General features: G+C 40.7%; 1 protein-coding gene across 7 annotated transcripts in view; it reads left to right on the top strand.

Annotated features, from left to right (window-relative positions):
• The window catches only part of ATG4C (autophagy related 4C cysteine peptidase), a 266,766-nt gene that overhangs the window by 80,290 nt on the left and 164,387 nt on the right, over positions 1 to 22,089 (top strand). For all 7 annotated transcript variants that reach the window (XM_085602413.1, XM_085602416.1, XM_085602418.1 and 4 more), the window contains 2 exons: positions 15,910 to 15,993; positions 20,650 to 20,892. In XM_085602413.1, the coding sequence (XP_085458539.1) occupies positions 15,910 to 15,993; positions 20,650 to 20,892 (327 nt within the window). The remainder of the gene's footprint in view (positions 1 to 15,909; positions 15,994 to 20,649; positions 20,893 to 22,089) is intronic.

Raw genomic sequence — 22,089 nt, 5'->3', positions numbered from 1 at the left:
TGTTCACTGGCAGAAGGCAAAGGCAGCAATCGCACCACCTGCTCGAATTTAAATGTCCCGCCTCTGTGGGCGTCTGCGCAAGGAATGATGGTTGTTGTGGTGCATGTTAAATGTTACCCCCAGTGGGTTGCATGCCTCGCCCCAAAATTTTCAAAATGTTTACCCAAGTGAAGCTGTCCGGGCTGTCATCCTGTCCATACAACAAGAGCGTTGTTGCGCTCGAAACGCGTTTGGCTTGAGATTTGTGCAAAGGAGCAGCTGGTCTGATTTGTCCTGTATTTCACAAATAAAGGACTTTACTCACCGTAGTGTGGCTTCATCTTGGAGGCAACTTCCTTTTTATATATATATCTATCACCAATTCAACTGCAACAGTTCAGCGCGCTCCCAGGAATGCAAAACTCTGAAACGTTAAGGTTCCACTGTGTTTATTCCACAACGCGTTCCGATTTCAAACGAAATCTTGATCACGTGATCAAGATTTTGTTTGAAATCGAAACGGGTTGTGGAATATACATAGTGGAACCATAACATTTCAGAGTTTTGCATTCCTGAGAGCGCGCTGAACTGTTGCAGTTAAATTGGTGATTGAATGACCGATGTGCTCCGCTGGCGTGCGCACCACTCTCCTTGGGTCCCCGACAGTCCGGAAGGAGCTCTTCTTCTTTTTTAATATATATATATATATTATCTACTGGCGGTCGCCAGTAGATAGTTATAGTTTCTAATATATATATATATATATATATATATATTCACACAGCTTTCTCCATATCCGGAGCCCCCGACCCTTCAGGGCGACCTCAATACAATGGGCCTGGAGCAGCCCATCAAGCACCACCAGGTAACACAAAAACTTGAGGTCCATTACTGGCGAAGAGGCTTTTAATTCGGCATCTCGCAGCACAGCGTACTTCCATTACCTAACGTTTCAACCATACATTGGCCTTGTTCACAGGTGGAAGTTTGACGATCTAATTGCCCAGTGCGCTCGTGCATGCTTAAAAGTTCTTGGGTCACGTGACTTAGTGAAGAAATACAAATCCCATAGTGCACTGCACCGCATTAGAAAGTACCTTATGGAAGTCCTCATTAATGCTCTCAAAATTCGGCGATATTATTCACAAAAGCAGTTGCACTGATGTTGGTGTGGAGTCTTGTACATACCCAGTCAGGTGAGTTGGTTTCTCTGCACAATGCTGCGTTAATCGAACCAAGCCGAAAAAAGACACCAACACACCAGCACGATCAGAACGGGGTTTAGTCCATCCCGAATCCCTTCCACACGCGCTCATTCTTTCGCCCCATTGGCATTCCTGTGTAGGCTGGGCGCGTGAGTGGGTCATGCTCCTCTTTAAATATTCACACAGCTTTCTCCATATCCGGAGCCCCCGACCCTTCAGGGCGACCTCAATACAATGGGCCTGGAGCAGCCCATCAAGCACCACCAGGTAACACAAAAACTTGAGGTCCATTACTGGCGAAGAGGCTTTTAATTCGGCATCTCGCAGCACAGCGTACTTCCATTACCTAACGTTTCAACCATACATTGGCCTTGTTCACAGGTGGAAGTTTGACGATCTAATTGCCCAGTGCGCTCGTGCATGCTTAAAAGTTCTTGGGTCACGTGACTTAGTGAAGAAATACAAATCCCATAGTGCACTGTACCGCATTAGAAAGTACCTTATGGAAGTCCTCATTAATGCTCTCAAAATTCGGCGATATTATTCACAAAAGCAGTTGCACTGATGTTGGTGTGGAGTCTTGTACATACCCAGTCAGGTGAGTTGGTTTCTCTGCACAATGCTGCGTTAATCGAACCAAGCCGAAAAAAGACACCAACACACCAGCACGATCAGAACGGGGTTTAGTCCATCCCGAATCCCTTCCACACGCGCTCATTCTTTCGCCCCATTGGCATTCCTGTGTAGGCTGGGCGCGTGAGTGGGTCATGCTCCTCTTTAAATATTCACACAGCTTTCTCCATATCCGGAGCCCCCGACCCTTCAGGGCGACCTCAATACAATGGGCCTGGAGCAGCCCATCAAGCACCACCAGGTAACACAAAAACTTGAGGTCCATTACTGGCGAAGAGGCTTTTAATTCGGCATCTCGCAGCACAGCGTACTTCCATTACCTAACGTTTCAACCATACATTGGCCTTGTTCACAGGTGGAAGTTTGACGATCTAATTGCCCAGTGCGCTCGTGCATGCTTAAAAGGTCTTGGGTCACGTGACTTAGTGAAGATGTACAAATCCCATAGTGCACTGCACCGCATTAGAAAGTACCTTATGGAAGTCCTCATTAATGCTCTCAAAATTCGGCGATATTATTCACAAAAGCAGTTGCACTGATGTTGGTGTGGAGTCTTGTACATACCCAGTCAGGTGAGTTGGTTTCTCTGCACAATGCTGCGTTAATCGAACCAAGCCGAAAAAAGACACCAACACACCAGCACGATCAGAACGGGGTTTAGTCCATCCCGAATCCCTTCCACACGCGCTCATTCTTTCGCCCCATTGGCATTCCTGTGTAGGCTGGGCGCGTGAGTGGGTCATGCTCCTCTTTGTGCAAAGGAGCAGCTGGTCTGATTTGTCCTGTATTTCACAAATAAAGGACTTTACTCACCGTAGTGTGGCTTCATCTTGGAGGCAACTTCCTTTTTATATATATATCTATCACCAATTCAACTGCAAAAGTTCAGCGCGCTCCCAGGAATGCAAAACTCTGAAAAGTTAAGGTTCCACTGTGTTTATTCCACAACGCGTTCCGATTTCAAACGAAATCTTGATCACGTGATCAAGATTTTGTTTGAAATCGAAACGGGTTGTGGAATATACATAGTGGAACCATAACATTTCGGAGTTTTGCATTCCTGAGAGCGCGCTGAACTGTTGCAGTTAAATTGGTGATTGAATGACCGATGTGCTCCGCTGGCGTGCGCACCACTCTCCTTGGGTCCCCGACAGTCCGGAAGGAGCTCTTCTTCTTTTTTAATACATATATATATATATATATATATTATCTACTGGCGGTCGCCAGTAGATAGTTATAGTTTCTAATATATATATATATATATATATATATATATATATATATATATATATATATATATTCTCTCCAGCACCCCTGATTACAACACCAGCGCTCCTTTTTTGATGCGGTGCGAGTTTTCACCCGCAGGGCAGCTGGTAAATTTCACAGCAAGTAACCTTTGAGCCCAAAGGTTTGTGGAAAACCGCACTCTCTCTGATTCTTGTGTTTTTAAGTTGCTTTATTTCATATTAGCAGTTATGGCCATGCCCTTGATCACGGGTAGTTTACAGCTAACGGAAGAACCAGGCATTTTTTATTTCTACTCCCACAGCATTCCCTGTCTGTAGGGTTGCAGTGCATCCTGGTCTACATAGTTCCATTTTTGCTAAGTAGCGATAAATATTTGAAACAGTGAAGTTGTGCTCAATTGCTATGTACAATTAATATCAAAGTGCTTGCGACGCAGTGCATGTGTTATGCAGTCGATGTAAAAACAATTAATTGCAGTGTGACAAAACGAAATTATCCTATTTGGTAGCATACCCAATATTGATTATGCATCTTAACTCCCTCTAGTGGGCATTTGGTATTCAACTAATAGTTATTTTAACCAATCAGTTGAAAATAAGCAAAACAGTAATAAATGTGTACATTTAACATCCTGTCCAGTCAGGAAAGCAAGCTTGTTAAAAATTCATACAAATTAAACATATAGTTCACAGCTATTATATTTACGACTGTTTCTAATTATCATTTTCACCCTGTCTAGTCAGGGAATCTCAAAAGTGGCACAGTACAGATGGTTAATTTTAAATGTAGATTTTTTTGATTTTTTTTTCCAATTTTTAAATATTTCGATTCTTAAATGTCAATCCAAGTTGTATTTAAAGTTACATGTATTTCATAAAGATGTACAAAAAGTTCTTCGGCCTGGTTCAAGCCTAGAGGCATTAAAGTTCTGAATGTTACAATATGCTTCGACTCCTTTTGTCGGAGAAGTTTCTCCCGGTTTCCTCCTCTCTCTAGAGGCGGCACTTGTTCAATCGCATAAAATGTCAGAGATTCCCAGTTGCTATTGTGGATTTTTTCCATATGTTTTGCTATTGCATTTGAACGATCCATGTTTGCAATAGCTCTGATATGTTCAAGGATCCGTTTTTTGATCTCACATATTGTGCTGCCTATATATTTTGGATTGCATCTGCATTCCACTATATAGACAACATATTTGCTCTTGCAGTTGATGTGCTGTTTGATTTTCCATTTCATGCCGTTTTTAATTTCCGCTTCTTTATTGGTGAGCGCAATTATGCAGGCTTTGCAGCTTTTGCATGGCCAAACTCCTTCTGTTTCAGTCCATGTTTTGGGTTTCTTGTTTTGAAAGTGACTGTTGGTAAGTTTGTCACCCAAATTTGGAGCTCTCCTATAGGTGATATTCGGATGGTCCCCTATTAGTTCTGATAATGTGGGGTCCAATCTTAAAATACTCCAATGGTTTTTCAGGATTCTAGTAAGTTCATTTGTTTCGGCCGTGTAAGTTGTTATTAGTCTGACTTTTGCAAGATCATCTGTATTTGTTTGTTTTTGTTTTCTCAGAATCTCAATTCGATTTTTCGATTTTAGCCTTTGTAAGCTTTTTTCAACTACCTGTGTGGGGTAATTTCTTTTCTTGAATCGAGTTTGTATTGCTTTTCTGTGATTTTCAAATTCATTGTTTGAGGAGCAGTTCCTTCTTATTCTTAAGAATTCCCCATATGGTATATTCCATATTTGATTAATAGGGTGAAAACTGTTTGCATGAAGAACTGCATTTGTTGCTGTTTTTTTCCGGTATAGTGTAGTTTGTACAATATTCTCTTCTACATATATTTCAATGTCCAAGAATGATATTTTGCTTGAGTTAATTTCATATGTAAAGTGTAAATTGGCCTCATTGTTATTAAGAATTTGGAAATACTTGGCTAAGTCCTCCTCTGACCCATCCCAGATGATAATAAGGTCATCAATAAACCTCCACCATGACCCTATTTTCTATACATAAACATAATTTTCGCATTTCCAGGCGATTTTTTGCTCATACCAGCCCATTACTAAATTAGCGAAGTTTGGAGAAAAGGAAAAGCCCATGGCTGTGCCCTTCATTTGCCTGAAGTATTTCTTGTTGAATGTGAAGATGTTATGTAGACAGAGCGAGATCATCTCTAATAGCATGGCATTATGTTGTTTATATTGGATGTTTCTTTTGCCCAAGAAGAAACTGAATGCCTTAAGTCCTATATGGTGTTCTATGTTTGTATACAACGAGACGACCTCCATTGATATCAACTTGTAACTTGGATGCCATGGTATACCTTCCAATTTATGCAGTAAATCTGTTATGTCTCGTAAGTAGGAGATGTGATCTTTACCATCGGTGCCAAAAAATAATCTATATAATTTTACATTGACTCCATTATTGAGCCATTCGCAGATATTATAGGTCTACCAGGTGGTTTGTGTAGACGCTTATGGACTTTCGGTAGAAAATATATAGTTGCTGCCACTGGATTCTCAACCGTCAGATATTATTTCTCATCCTCATCAGTTAAACCTTGATCAAGCCATTCACAAAGCGATTTATTGATTTTCTCACCAATTCTTTAGTTGGGTTGTTTACCATTACTTTGTAACATGACTCATCTTGCTATTGACTGTTGGCTTCCCATATGTAGTCTTGTTTGTTTTGGATTACTACATTTCCGCCTTTATCTGCGGGTTTTATTTCAATTGATTGGTCCGGTTGTAACTTTTTTAATGCCGATCTTTCCGATATTGACAAGTTATCTTTTAGTTGCCTTTGATTAAGCTGGTATAAGTCATGTACTACCGCCTCATGGAACAAATCCATTTTATTCCCTGGTGGCAGGGTTGGATAGAAATATGATTAGGGCTTATTCCCACTGTCTCCTGCGCCAAGTGGAGGTAATAATGCATCCAGACTTTCTGAGTTGTTTACTATATCCACATCTCCCATTGTCATGAGGGTTTCCAACGCATATTCATCTTCTACCAATAGTTCACTTTGCATGATTGATGTTGACTGTTCCCTTGATGGTGTGGTTTTTTCAGCGAATATTTTTGCCAATTTTGTTTTTCTAATATATTTATAAAGATCTATACGTGTTTGCGCAATGTCTAAATGAGTGTTCGGGCAAAAATTTAGACCTTTCTTTAGCAATTGTTCCTCAGAAATTGTCAGTTGTCTGTCTGATAGATTGATAACATTCAGTTCTTCTGTATCATTAACATTTTTCTCTTGTTCTTTTATTTCTTCTTCTCTCGTTTTGCCTCGGGTTTCCATTGCAAGGTGTCCTCCTTCTTTTTCCTCTTTGGCCTCTCCTTGTTTTCCTGTTCCTCCTCTGCCCCGTCCTCTTCCTCGGCCCACTGTTTTTTTTTTTCCCAGTTCTGTTGTTGCAGGCCGAGGCGCATTTCTGTTATAAAAGGAATTTTCTTATTGCCTGTTGATGGTAGTGATGTGCTAGCACGTTCGTTCTCACTCGCATCAGTACTAGTCAGGGACTCATAGCTTGAGAATTGCCCACTTGTTGCTTCAAGTTGTTACATGCTTCTTTGTTGTTCAAACTTCCTTGCAAAAGTAAAAATGCGTCCTTCCTAAAAGTCTGTTTTGTCCCTCTGAAATTTATATTGTTTTCGTTGTTTTACTCTATCTTCATGTTTTTCCCAATTTTTGGTCATTTCATCTTTTAATTTTTGATGTCCCTCCGATAGAGGATTCCCTTGATAAAATAACTCTAATTCTTTTAATTCCTTTTGGATGTCATTAAGCGCCTTTTCTATGTATTTAATTAGAATCGCTAGTAATCCCAATGAGGATCCTAGCAAATGTTCGCCCCATTCTTGGAGTAATTCTCTGCTTGTATCTTGATGGCTCGGCATGAGTGTTAGACGTAAGCCGCGGGGGATTCTTTTTGCTTCAACATATTTCTTGAGTGTTATAAGCTCCCACCACTTATTTCTTTCTTTCCAGGAGAGCCTTTCCCAATGCCTAAGAATTTCTTTATTGTCATTAGTGGCTTTGGTGTTGATGTTTGTTCTCAGGTTGAATACACTTGGATTGGTTTCAAATACTTGTGCCACATCAGCATTTCGTTTCGCCTCTCTTCTTTCCATGGCTGAGATTTCTGCTGTATATTTCTTATTTTGTTTTTAACAGGGTGAACTGTTGTTGCACCCTCACAGATCCTGAGTTCTCTCTTTTCCAAAAAATTCCTTTATTGCCATATTGTGTTATATTAACGTTTTTAAGTGTCTTTCTTGATGTCTTGCCAGCCGGCAAGCTTTCACATATTACTTTTGTTGTTGTTAGAGTTTTATGAAAGCCACTACAAAGACTCACATTCTAGTTGCGCGGCTTACTTACGTTAACACTGTCCTCAGTGATATCCGTTTTCGAGTGGTATTTAGAACTGAGAGCACCTTAACCCGCTCAGAATTGTATTTGCTTGAGACAATTATGCAGTACACTTTCACCACGTTTCTCTTACCTCCGAAAGATTTCACCGATCCTGTGTCCCTCCAGTCTCAAGATCAGGTTTCCCCTTCCTTTGGCAAGATATCCCGTGGTTAGCGTGATTAGCTTCCTCCTTGTTGTGTCTTGTTACAATTCCTATCGCGGTGGCAGCCGGTGTTCAAAAGAAACATTTACTCTCCAACGCCCTTGATTAGAACACCAGCGCTCCTTTTTTGATGCGGTGCGAGTTTTCTCCAGCAGGGCAGCCGGTAAATTTCACAGCAAATAACCTTTGAGCCCAAAGGTTTGTTGAAAAACGCACTCTCCCGGAATCTTGTGGTTTAAGTTGCATGGATCATTCAAATGCAATAGCAAAACATATGGAAAAAATGCACAACAGCAACTGGGAATCTCTGAGATTTTATGCGATTGAACAAGTGCCGCCTCTGGAGAGAGGAGGAAACCGGGAGAAACTTCTCCGACCAAAGAAGTCGAAGCATATTGTAACATTCAGAACTTTAATGCCTCCAGGCTTGAACCAGGACGAATAACTTTTTGTACATCTTTAAGAAAACATGTAACTTTAAGTACAACTTGGATTGACATTTAAGAATTGAAAAATTGGAAAAAATCAAAAAAATCAAAATTTTCAATTAACCATCTGTATTGTGCTACGTTTGAGATTCCCTGACTAGACAGGGTGAAAATGATAATTAGAAACAGTCGTAAATGCAATAGCTATGAACTATATGTTTAATTTGTATGAATTTTTAACAAGCTTGTTTTCCTGACTAGACAGGATGTTAAATGTACACATTTATTACTGTTTCGCTTATTTTCAACTGATTGGTAAAAATAACTATTAGTTGAATACCAAATGCCCACTAGAGGGAGTTAAGATGCATAATCAATATTGGGTATGCTACCAAATAAGATAATTTCGTTTTGCCATACTGCAATTAATTGTTTTTACATCGACTGCACAACACATGCACTGCGTCGCAAGCACTTTTATATTAATTGTACATAGCACTTGAGCACAACTTCACTGTTTCAAATATTTATCGCTACTTAGCAAAAATTGCACTACGTAGACCGGGATGCACTGCAACCCTACAGACAGGAAATGCTGTGGGAGTAGAAATAAAAAATGCCTGGTTCTTCCGTTAATTGTAAACTACCCTTGATCAAGGGCATGGCGATAACTGCTAATATGAAATAAAGCAACTTAAAAAACAAGATTCAGAGAGAGTGCGTTTTTCAACAAACCTTTGGGCTCAATGGTTATTTGCTGTGATATATATATATAACGGACACCTTTTGCACACTTCTACAAAATTGGCAGCTCCAAACATGTAGCAATCAAAAATTAGGTATACACTTGCTGATCCGTTTTAATAATACAATTAAATACCGGATATCCAACCTGCTTTGCCCCACCCCTCTGACACTTACTACCGGTCAGGGCATGACCACCAAACTTACTAATCGTCCTTTACAAAGATGCTCCCTGACATTCGGTTTCTTCCGCTCTGCCTAGTTTGAAGACCTCTTCTGTACCGTCAGTTGTACATGCTTCATGTTCCTCCATTGGTTACCCAGTGTCCTCTTGGCTCCCTGGCAGCACTGTGCTGGTGCACACACCTCTCTAGTTGTTGAGCAGTGACAGGAAGAACGAGCAATTGGGCACCAGGACTCTGTTTCTTGCCCCCGTCCTGAACACACACATCCGTATATTTCTGTGATCTTATTTCATCACTCCTAATCATAGGCAATATTTCTCTCCATGTGTTCCCATACCTGGTGTGTTCCGCAGTTTGTTGCTTACTTTCCCTCCATGTTAAAGAACAGTAGATGTTTCAGCACCCAGGCTAATGTGCTGTGCTGCATAGCTAAATACATATAAGGTCCCAAAGGCAAGGCCGATTGTATTGCAAATGCTTGTTTCTTTCAGCATTCAATTCAGGTGTTTCCTGGCTTCCCCCCTTGTGTGCTGCACCCCACCAAATACCCCCTATTTGTTTCTCTCTCCTCCCCCAACCTGTCCATTCCTTCCCATTCACCTTCCGCTTTTTTTTATTTTATTAAGTCTCCCCCTTTAGTCGTGTACATCTGTTGCCCCCATCTACTTCCTTTCACTTGCTCCCACTAGCTGCCCACCTTTTCCTCCCATGCACCCCAATCTTTGCTGTCCTTAAAATATGTTTTCTTTTTCTTTTTCAATTTTTATAGAGGGCCCGGTAGCTTCTGTTTGCAGCCAGGCTTCTTTTTTCCTTATAAAAAAAAGTGGTTTTTCGCAAGTAAAGTATTTCTTTAGGTCGAGCCTAGACAGCGCTTGCGCTGTCTGCAAGACATGTTGTATTGTATTCTATGTGAATTAAAAAATGAACTGCTGTCTATTGGCTGTTGGCTGTGCCATTCAAAAATGTAGCCTTTGTATTGGTGTTGTGTTGTAAAAGTCCCTCCCTTCTCTCCTTCTGGCGATTTCACTTAGTGAGTATTTAGTTTGGCCATCACACTTTGTAGCGTGTGATGGCCCCTGTTTACAGAGACGTGCATCTGTAAGCAATTATCCTTATGGTAACTGCAGTCTCACTTCCATTCTGACCTAAAGAAGCTCTGTGGCTTTGTTTCTGTTTCAGCGTGCATCTCTTAGCAATTATCCTTATCTTAACTGCAGTTTCACTTAAATTCTGACCTAAAAAAGCCCCCTGCCTTTGTTTGTTTTAACGTGCATCTGTTATGAAATATCCTGATGGTAACTGCAGTATGACTTTTATTCCAACAGTCAAACTTAAAAATGATATTAAACAATCATTTGCAATGCAATCGGTCATGCCTTTGGGACCTTACACGTATTTAGCTGTGCAGCACATTAGCCTGGGTGCTGAAATATCTACTGTTCTTAAACATGGACGAAATGTAAGCACCATTCTGCTTGACACGCCAAGTATGGAAACACATGGAGAGAAATATTGCCTTTCAGCGGGAAATGGTATAGACCACAGCTCTGTTTTTAATATAAAAGCAGGGCCTTCGGTGGTTATATCACTGAAAATACAAGATTTGAAAAATATATTCTTGTCTACGGGTGCTCGTGGAAGACAATTTCTATGGACTGGAATTTAGAGAATGCTAAAGTGATTCTGGTATTTTACTGACCTCTGCTGGTCATTTTCTATCAAAGTTATATAGTGGCAGTTGCCAGAAAAATGTAAAAAAGAAAGTCCCTCAGCAGAAAGCAATTCTGGTATTTTACTGACCGCTGCTGGTCGTGTTCCATAAAGACAGTTGAATAGAGGCAGTTGAACTGAAAAAACAAAGTCCCTAAGCGGAAGCAGACAAGTCCTAGGGCTGATCTCCAGAGCCCACAAAGTACATACCCATATAGGTATGTACTAAATTATATACACTTAAGGATATACTAAAGGATATACAAGAGGTCTTGAATGCTCGGAGCATTTTATTTTACTAATATTAAACATTGCTTGTTATTAATTAAATATAACGGTAGAGCGTTTTTAGTTTCCTTCTCTGTTGAAGTTGTTGGGGTTTGTTTTCCATTTTGCCAGCGGACATGAGGAGAGATGCTGGAGTCATATAAGGTGTGGCTGGAAGTATATCGCAGTGCATATGCACTTGTTTCGGCACCAGCTTTTTAGAGCTAACGATGGTGAGCATCGGCAGGACCCGGGCCAATTAAAGCTGGTGTTATTAAAAAATACTTTAGACCAGTTTTAGTTTCTTTTTCTTTTGACGTTGGCGGGGTTTGTTTTCCGTTTTGCCAGTGGACATGGGCAGAGATGCTGGAGTCCTGTAAGGTGTGGCTGGTAGTAAATCGCAGTGCATATGCACTTTTTTAGAGCTAACAATGGTGAGCACCGGCAGGACCCGTGCCAATTAAAGCTGGTGTTATTAAAAAATACTTTAGACCAGTTTTAGTTTCTTTTTCTGTTGACGTTGTCAGGGTTTGTTTTCCGTTTTGCCAGCGGACATGGGCACAGATGCCGGAGTCATGTAAGGTGTGGCTGGAAGTAAATCGCAGTGCATATGCAGTTGTTTCGGCACTAGCTTTTTAGAGCCAACAATGGAGAGCACCGGCAGGGCCCGGCCCAATTAAAGCTGTGTCTGTTGGTGTGATTAATACAACTATTACAGACGTTGGAGGGCAAGAGGAGATTTAGGGACCAGCCTGGGTGAACTCCCCACTTTAATCATGAAAACACAAAGAACCCATGGGTCCAAGAGGGACAGTCAAAAAGATGTGAAACCACAATATCCAACAGTGAACACTACGTTTAGTCTCATGCTGGACCAGAATGGACACACTACCATCTGGTTTAGTATTCACACTTTTTCGTCATTATTATTTATAGTAGCACATTTGGTGTATTTCTTTATTTGGCAGTAGCTGCACTTTATAGATCCTGATGAAAGCTGAGATACTTGTATAGATCACTGCAGCTGAAACATGTTGATCTAGCTCATGAAGCCTTTATATTTTCCAGCTTTTTAATCCTGTCACAGGTGAGCTCAAAGTTTATTGCTCAACCTGTAGGCAGTTTTAAACTCACTCATTCAGCACTGCACCATTTATTTTGACACACCCCATGCTCACATAGGGTTTTTAGGACAACCCATGTGCCACAAAATAAAACTTCCCTGAGCTCCCGCCTCGTAGAGAGGAGGTTGTAGCCCGTGCCGCGACTAGGTCCCGACACGAGGAGGCACCCCTATGATGAAGCATGACACCTTTGGGTGTGTGAGGGGAGTCGTCCTTTAGAGATACTCCCACTGTAGTGTTCACTGTTGGATATTGTGGTTTCACATATTAATACAACTATACCAAACAGTCAAACTTAAAAATAATATTAAAAAACCACGGAGCATTTTATTTTACTAATATTAAGCATTGCGTGTTATTAAAAAATACTGTAAATCATTAATTCTTTCCTTTTTTGTTGACGTTGTCTGGGTTTGTTTTCCATTGTGCTTCCACTGCTCTTTAATACTTTCACTGCTCTTTAATACTTTTTATATACTAAACTCCTGTATATGGCTAGACCTATTGGCACTGCCAATGCTTGTTCTATTTACTATTCTACGTGGCCCCATGCATCTTGGAACAGTAAATATATATATAAAAAAAAGCTCCTTTGTCATTCTGTAGTCCCATGCGTGTGCATGTGGAATGCAGGGCCACTTGCGAATTCATGACTTGTTTGCACAGCGGTGTCATTTCACCTTTCTTCTTTTCTTCAATCTTTTTTTTCTTTTGCCCCTGCTGCACAATATTGTCAAAGTCTGTAGGTCAAAAGGTGAGACCTATTGGCTTTGCAAATACTTGTTCACTCTAACTGCTTTCTCTGCCTTGAGCTCCTTTCCAAAAGGGTTTCATATTGATTGCCTGTAGTTAGCTCTAGCTGACGTTTTTGACAAACTTTGCAGGTTAGCTTCGTGGTTTGGGCCCAGCTACTTCTCTATGGTCGCTCCTAGTTGCTAGGTTTCTTGGGCGCGACTGTATTCCCCGGCAGTTTGCTCTTACAAGTAACTATACTGTGTTCATGGTGGTACCTTCAGGATTTGCTTCTGACGATGCTTGCTGTCAAGATGTCAACAACATCTATATAGTGTGATACACGATTCTGAGATGTTCCTTCCATTGTCTCATCTCGCACATGCTGCCCTTGTAACCTCCTCTTCACAATTTATGAGATTATTTTCTACTTCTGAACAGTGGTCACAAGACTTTAGGGAGGAAAATGGGTGTGGTCTCATCCTTGATCATGTGGTCACTCCCCTCTCTTCAGCATGATATACCAAGAAGCAGTAATATAGAAGAATATAGACTAAAAAGAATGCAAGCAGCTAGATAGGTGGTAGACATGAAATATGAAGGAGCTATCCATGAGCAGGGTAAATTTGTGAACAGCTGTCATCACAGTGAGTAAAACTGTCGGTGCAGCCCAGGTTTCTATATAGTAAAAGCATGCAAGGTTATTTATTAGAGGCAGCTGGTATTTTAAGGTGAAGCACCCCTAAGTGTGTAATACTTTTCATTAGTGACTGAAACTGAAAAATCGAACATTTGTAAAGGAAAACTCAAAGACTCTGGATATTGAATGGAAGTCTAATGCATTTAATGTAGAAATAGCCAGCGAGCATTCACAGTAAACAAGGCTATTGCCTATTCAGCTGACCAGAGCTTCACTCTCAATCAGTTGGAACAGGTAATTCTAAAATCCATTCATTTTGGTGCTACATTTATGCAAGTTTTCTCAATGGAAGTAAAAAGAAGTGAGAGGACTGACTCGAGGGACATTTACAGATAGGCACTAATGAGCCATTGCCTGGCTCTTCTTGTGAGAAGAATGTGAGAAGACCTTGGCAAAACCGATACATGTATCGCCTGCAGGAGCTGACTCCAGTACTTTCTAAGATCCTTACTTGGATGTGCCATCTGCAGAAAAATCATACACTTACTAGAATGGTTCAACTATGATGTGCAGGTTTACAACATGCGATAACAAAACACGATCTCACTTAAAATGTGTTTTATTGTCAGTGGCGGCTGGTAGGGAACAGGGATGGCTGGGGTGTTTGCAAAATATTTTTTTTAAAACATTTACCTTTTCGCCACCTCTCGTCATCGTCTCCGCTTCTCTTCTCTTCCTGCGTTGCAGCATTGTGATTGGTCTGAGCGCTGAACCCGTTGTGGTTCGGCGCTCAGACTGGGACAGGGACCTGTGCATGTTCCCCACCAGGCTGTGCATTACAGCCTGGTGGGGAATTTGCAGATTCTGCATGACGGGCCGGTCCAAGGCGGCCGGTCAAACCGTCATGCACACTAAAGTGCATTAAAACGCTCCTCCTCCACCAGCCTCACCCTGCCCTAACCCAGCCACCCAGCAACGTTCCACTGCTCTGAGAGCAGTGGGACGACGCTCCTCCTCCTTAGCGGAGGAGCTGCCCCTGGTTAGTGTTCAGTAAAGCTACTGCCATAATGGGCGTCATTAATCTACAAAAACGAAATAGCAATTGATTACTAAAAATGTACAGTACATGTCAAGGCACCTCTGGGGTTTTGCATTTCCATCCTGTGTATGCAAGCAAGAAAGCACAATTGCTGATGAATTTACTTTCTCTCTTTTTTACTGGGATCAGAGGCAGGGCTGGGCACAGCGAGTTGGTGTTAAGGATCGTGAGTCGGCGGGTCCAGACCATCCCATCCCTGCAGCTGTGGTCAAATGTGCACCCCCCATGGCCTTGCAGGTGTACTTGACCTGCTCTACCATCTAGATGCATTTGTGTGTTGTACGGGTACCTTTTATGTGAGGCGTAGCTTCAATGACTTGTAGGTCTCCCTGAAGAAGGGCCAGAGACATCCTTCTGCAGCCTATGACATTGTAAACCATTTCATTCTGCTTGTACGGCTGGGAAAGTAGATGGTAATTTCAGATACTGCCAACTCATATACGGTCAACTCAAGCCTTCTGGATGCAACATTGTGCAGCAGGCTTCAAGGACTCTGTTATGCCTTGCAATTGACTTCTCTCTGCCTCTTCTGGCACAGGTGAACACACACCTGCAGTGTTAGATATGGGTGTCATAATCATATCTCTGTTTGGAACACAAATCCAAGGAGAAGGCCAAATTGCATAGACTGTGAATACAAATGGTTTATGTAAATCAAACTCTTGTTAAACTGTGCAAGAATGAAGATTGTGTTTCTTGGCTGTGCTGTGAACAAGGCCATTATGTTTGCTGCATGTGTACAGGCATAAAGGGTAGCATACATTAAAAGGAAGTACAATTGCAGGTGGGAAAAGTATTGCCTTTAATAATAAGCCATGCCAGGGAAGTTGACAACAGAGGAAAGGAACAAACAAATGTTGAAAAAAGTTTGTGTGGTTAAAACGTGGGCCTTATGCATATTGGTGAAAGTGCACAGGAACAGGCTTGTGAAAAATAAAGTGGAAAGTATCAGCCTTCTGACTGCCTGAGATGGGGTATACAGGTCGAGGCATGAAACTGACATTGTTCTGAATTAATTTTATGTTTTTACACGTTTTAAAGCCTCGAATGTGTAATATGTAGGGTGTAGACAAGTCACATTTTCTGTCATTTATTTTCCATGACTGTTCATTATATCAGTTCACCCTGCAGATGTTAGTTGGCGTGCCCAGTCGTGAACATAAATTGACTTTTTAAGTGTTTCAAAACCAATTTCGACAAATGCTTTCTTTAGCGACACAGTTTTCGATGTAGTGCATGATACATGAAGCAAAGCATATTCGTAATACATGCCACCTTCTCGCTTTTTGTTCCTAAATCTAGCTTCATTAATTTTATTTCTTTTAGGCTGGGTGTTAAAAACAAAGACATATTTTAGTAGAAATTCTCCTGTCTTCTTGCTCGGAAAATGTTACCATTTCAAAAACGAAGGTAAGCTTAAGTATTGGTAATTATGTGTGGGAATTCTGATAGTTGACAACAGTGCATCTGTGAATTGTGTGAACATCCGAGTTTTATTAGTCTTGCACAAATACCATAAAGGGTTTAACAACTGGTTGTCAAATAATCCTTGCGTAGACGCAACATATTGATACTAAATAAAAAGATAACTTTACAATCGGAATGAAATACTGCCTTATGCAGAACAGCGGCGTGTTTTTATGTCAGACTTGTTTATGCAGAATGCCTCATTACTTTGTAGATACAAAGACGAGCAGCATCAGATATGAAATAAGACAGCCCTTTGAATGCAGCAGCCCCTCGGTGTTAATAGGAAAATCATTTGCTGGGGAGAATTATCATCCCTCACAGGCCTGCATTGTTGAAGTACATTTTAAAAAGAAAGGCCAGACACATCCTCTGTTCTCTGGCTAAGAATTGTAACATATATTCTGTGCAATATTGCGGATGATTTTCTTTTGTCTCAAAAGCATCCATTGCTTTACTTTTTATATGAAAAACGCCACCCCTGAATAATTTTGATGCTCATTACTTTTTTTAATTGAACTGTCTATTGGAATGTGCGTGAATGTTTGTTTTTATCTTGATTACTTTGTTTGTACCAGTCTGCCTTCATCTCCAGACACACAGATTTAAAGCAGCATGCGAAGCTAATGATTTTACAACCATTACATTATTGGAGAAGGTTTGATAACAAAAGAGCATAACATTCAAAGAAGGTAAATAATGTGGAAAAAATAGATAGCAAAGGAGAGGAAGAAGGAAGAGATGGGAATTTAAAATAAAATGGGGTGTTAGGAGCCCGGGTCTCCTCTATATAGAGAAAAAATAGTTGGTCCAAGAAAATGAAAAAACAGAATAGCTGTGGCATAGTTAGGCCAACTGATATTATTGAAATGCTGGAGCCCCCCACTGTCCAAGTTCAGGGTTGTGGTGCTGGGGTGCAACCACATAATATGACTAGACACAGTCCTCGTGGTCATGGTCTAGTACCATGCTACTCCAGTGAAAAAGGATTTAAAATCCCCAAAATTGAAAGAGGGCTTGGTTATATTTGTGACCACTGGGCTTTATTATCATACTGGGCTATGACCGCGGGAAGTTTTCCCAAAGTGCATGCCAACCGTGGATCCACTCTTGTGTTGAGAGAGAAGTAATGTTTTCCTTATTTGAGTAATTCGCTCACCTGCTAGGCAGAAGAGACACATAAGAATGGTTTGGTGCGGTATATCTGCTCTAGGAACTCGGAGGAATGAGCAAACCAGACTCGCAGCGCCGCTATCCTGAAGCTCTCTCTGCAGAGCCTGTGATTGTACGTAAAGACTATTACTTATAATTTGTAAGGATCTCAGAATAAAATGTGGATGAAAGAGTGGGTCATATTAATAATTCCAGTATTTTTTGTTACAGTGGAGTACCATCAAATTGACTGGCTAAGAAATGAAATCTAGATCAAGGTTTAATGACAGTCGATAAGAGAGGGGTCTTTAACATGATTTGAAAGGGAACACAATACATAATAAAAGAAACAAGACCTGAAAAATGGTCTCCCCAAAAGTGTGAAATATCCTTAAGGAATGTAAAAAGTATGTGCAAGATGAGAAAGATTTAGTAGGCTTCGTAAGAAGAGAGGGAAATTGAAATACAATCAATTCCCAATTCCTTATAAACTCAGAAGAATATAATACATATGCTACATATGTATTATTTGTTCTACGTCATCATTTGTAATTGTGTATCAATATGAATGGAGAATATGTCAAAAATATTTAGCTCCAATAAAGTTGTGTTGTTGTTTACGAGAAACCATTATTTTATATGCTGCTATAGCTCCCTGTTATCATGAGGTAGTTGGTTACAGTACATGGACAGTTCCTTATGAAAGCCTCCTTTTTACGTTTAGAACAGACTTGTAGGGACTCTGGTCAGAATGTAAGAAAGGCAGATTAGAGGGACATAGTGTGTGAGCATTAAATGCAATCTAAGAGCGAGGTGCTCATGCGATTCCACTCCCTTGTGGCCAGGGAGGGGAACTGCAGGTGCAAACTCAGCCTTTAGGTGTGTGCTGCGTTTCACGGATATCGAACATTTCTGAGAGAACAACCTGAAATAACAATATTTCAGGTGAAAACCAGGATTCCTTTAGTCTCAATGGGGCATGTTGCTGAGTGGGAGGTGACTGTAACAGATTGGATTGGTAAGAAAGAGTGAGTTAGGTCATCCCTCACATAAATGTATGGAATGTGTAAGGTTTAAAGGTATTCGTCATTAGTGACATTACATAACTCTTTTATTGGCTCTTCAAGTCAAACAGATACATGGAAGAAGCAGATATTACTTTATTTCCCAAGCTCAGTAATTCAATGAATCTGTGCAAATCCTATAGATGAATTACTTAACGTGAACCTCAACCAAAAATCTGTTTTCTAGATTGAACCCTTTGATGCTGGTTTGGTTTCATCTGGATCAATCTAGGTATATTATGAAAAGTCAGTAATTTCATAAGATTTATAGATTGTCCCACTTGGTGGAGAAAATGAGTATGCAATGAGTCCCAGCTCTGGTCTTGTATCTCATTCCGACAAAAGCATTCAGTAGAGAAAACTGTGAAGTGCTAAATAAGACTGGGATAGGGTACACCATGTTCAGATTTATATGGCCGGTTTATGCCTACCCTACCATTTATATTGTGGTTAACAGGTTCACATATTCGCATTGGGCACTGGTACAAGGCATGGATTGCTCTTGCCCTTTATTCAGTTTACCTGGCTATGGAGCCTCTTGGCAAAAGGATTGGGTTTAATAAGGGCATCCAGGGAGCTGTATTCCTAGTGGCGAAGCACAGATGTACATCCTTGCCTGAGTATTAACCAGATGTGACTGAGATACGAGATCAGTTCCTCTCAGTCTTAGAGTTTGGGGATTAATTATGATAAATTTAGGGATGTTGCCTTTAACGTTAGGACATGGCGAGATGGAAAGGGTAAGGCTGGTGTCTCTATGTAGGTGGGTTATTAATGGGTATTAATATTACTCCAATACAACATGGACTCCATTGAGCCAGTTACCCCACCTGACTAGATGACAGTAAGAGTGACCTAGCTTGTTATTTCTTCTAAATGGGCAGGTTATGGGGATTTTAATAAAGTTTATGCCAAGGCTAATAATAGTTTCAGAATCTCCATACACTGATTACGACAGAACAATGCAACCACATCCAGTGTATATGTACTGAACGTTGTGGAACTGCGGAAAAGCGGGGCTCTTGAAAACCATATTTATGATGGCAGCAGAGAGCGGATGATTTTGTATGCGTAACATAAAGAACCCTTGGAGGTTCGAAACTCGTCATGGTGGCCATGCACTGAAAAAATAAACTCAAAATTGCACTGAGAAAAGTGGAGTTTGTGCCTTTCTTGGTTCCGGGGGATTGGACCGTGGAGAGAAAGGAGTACGGTATATATATATATATATATATATATATATATATATATATATATATATATATATATATATATATATATATATATATAATCAGTTTTGGTTGGTAAACCAGTGGTCACTCAGGCCAACATTGGGCCTACTTGGACAGGCTTTAGCAGATAGACCAATGTGGCATCTGTTTTAGTTAGAGTTAATCGATCTAAGAATATAATCAGGAGTGTGGTCACTGAATCCTTGATGGAGTTATGGGAAATACAGACAGTACGTGTCCCTCTTACAACTCCTAGAAAGCATACATCTACAGTTACCTCAAGAATGTATGGGTTCAGAGGTAGACTTGAAGGTCTTTCACTCACCTGTGATGTTTCTAAGTGGAAATGCTTCTATATTTTGTGAGTGTGACTCTGGAATGACAGATGTCTTCCTTTTCTTCGTCTTGATTCATCGAACATGTTCTGATTATCCCCGTATTTTATTCAGCTGAGAAATTGTTGCTCGAATGTAAATTTACCTTGAAAAACACAAAGATCAGAGGCATTTGGCAAAACAAGAAAAGTTGGTTTAATTAAATCTGTGTAGATGGATTTTCTATTTCTAGGTTCCTGGCCACCAAGATAATGTCTGCAACCTCATTAGGAAGGCAAAAGGACAATAGCTGGCAGCACGTGCATCTGCAACTTTTGGGGTTTGGGGCTGCTCTGTACATGTGGCTTCCAGATGTACTTAGAACATCCCTCTATTCATCCCTGATCACAATCAGTGACCGAAGGCTCCCCAAACCACAGTTTAATTCTGACTTTTAAATTGTACAACCTGGATACCAAATCATTTCCATTTGAGTGCACTCTCAATTTCATTTAAACATAGCATTACACTACTGAGTTGTTTATTATATGGTTATTATTATTTTTGGTGTGATCAATGGCTGCAGACAAGTCTTGGTGTCTAGGTGATCTGATCAGCCTTACACTGTTTTCCTGGTTTATCATTTATAATTGCATGATGCTGTTTACTTTTGTGTGACTTGTGCTTAGGAGCCTCAAGCCCTAACCAAGACGTTTATACCTATGGTTCTATATATATTTAAAGAAAATATTTTATACAAAATTTCCCTTTCCTGGAAACATTTATTCTGCTTATGTTGCATATTTTCTTACACCTTTTTTGATTTATTTTTTGTAGAACTAAGTGAATCCTGTCCAGAAGTGCCAGAACCCGTTCCAGTAGCCAACGGTGAAATTTCTGGAAATGTGGAAGAATTCCGGAAAGATTTTATTTCTAGAATATGGTTGACCTACAGAGAGGAATTTCCTCCACTGGAGGGGTCAGGCTCAGTTTTAACCACAGACTGTGGTTGGGGATGCACACTTAGAACTGGTCAGATGTTGCTGGCTCAGGGTCTAGTCCTTCATTTTCTTGGCAGAGGTAGGTGTGTGTTCATTTCTGTGCTCCAAGTACCAGGAGTCATTTTGTTTTGCAAAGCTTAAACAGTGTTTGGTTGCTTAATATTTTAGATCCTCTACATGTCCGATGTATGCATTTTGTTCAATTAAACATGGGTGCATTGCTAGACCTTTAGCCCTTAGACAATTGAAATCAGTGAGGTTGTCAAGAACACAAATACATTGATGCTTAGGAAAGTACTCGCTTTTTCAATCCAACCCCAAAAAAATCTAAACCAGTTAATTCCACTCTGAATTCTCTTGACTGTCTCCTCGTGGAGCTAAGTGTCACATTCAAAATCCTGTGTATCATGGTCAAAACCTATTCATCAGTTTTCCAAACAACCTACAGGATATGTCTCCCTGCACCAACCCTACTTTGCCTGTGAAGTCTGGCAGCTCCAGACAAGGAGCCTAGTAGCTGCATATTGAACTCCTTGTGGTGTTTCTCCAGCTAAGATCCAGGAGGGTCGACAACTTACCTGCAATGCTGAAATTGCCAGTCTCCCCACATCTCTTACCACCTATGGGAGTGACACTGGATCAGTATAATGCAGCAAGTGACAGTATTCTGGATGTATGGAGGGAAATCATACATTGATTAGGGAGCAAGTTGCAGTGCCAATTAAGTGGGGTATTAGTGGCAGGAAAAGTGGTGAAAGGACACAGTGCAAACAGGTAGGACAAAAGTAGGGCAGGGAGTTCAAAAGTGTAGGACCAAAAGGTAGGGCAGAGAGAGTGACACTTGGAGGGATGACAGTCTCGGGCAGCTGAGTTGTTTAGAGGGTAGGAGCCCCAGAAGTAAAGGACAGGGAAAGTGCCTAACCAGAAGCAAGGATTTACCCTAAATTGGGCCAGCACAAGGGTTTTGGGAGCCCTAGACAATTTTATTTTGCTATTGGGCACCGCTTTCTTTTGTCTACTAGCAAATACATTTTTGCAGGTCTGTCTTTCTCCTGGTGCCATTTGTGGTAGCACCTTAAAGTAGCTTCTCTCAATGTGGCACCGCTGAATTGGGAATGACTTAATGGAGGACCATAATCTAGATTTCTCCCTGCACCATGTTTAATAGAACATTCCAGATTAATATATAAAAAGGCTTTCCTCAGCTTAATTGACATTGCCTATACAATATGTTTTGTTCAGGCCTGACCTAGAGACAACTGAACCACAAGCCTCC

The sequence above is a fragment of the Triturus cristatus genome, chromosome 4_2 (assembly GCF_964204655.1).
Source record: "Triturus cristatus chromosome 4_2, aTriCri1.1, whole genome shotgun sequence".
Lineage (NCBI taxonomy): Eukaryota > Metazoa > Chordata > Amphibia > Caudata > Salamandridae > Triturus > Triturus cristatus.
The sequence above is the reverse complement of the archived record's forward strand: the minus strand, read 5'-3'. Positions and strand labels throughout refer to the sequence as shown.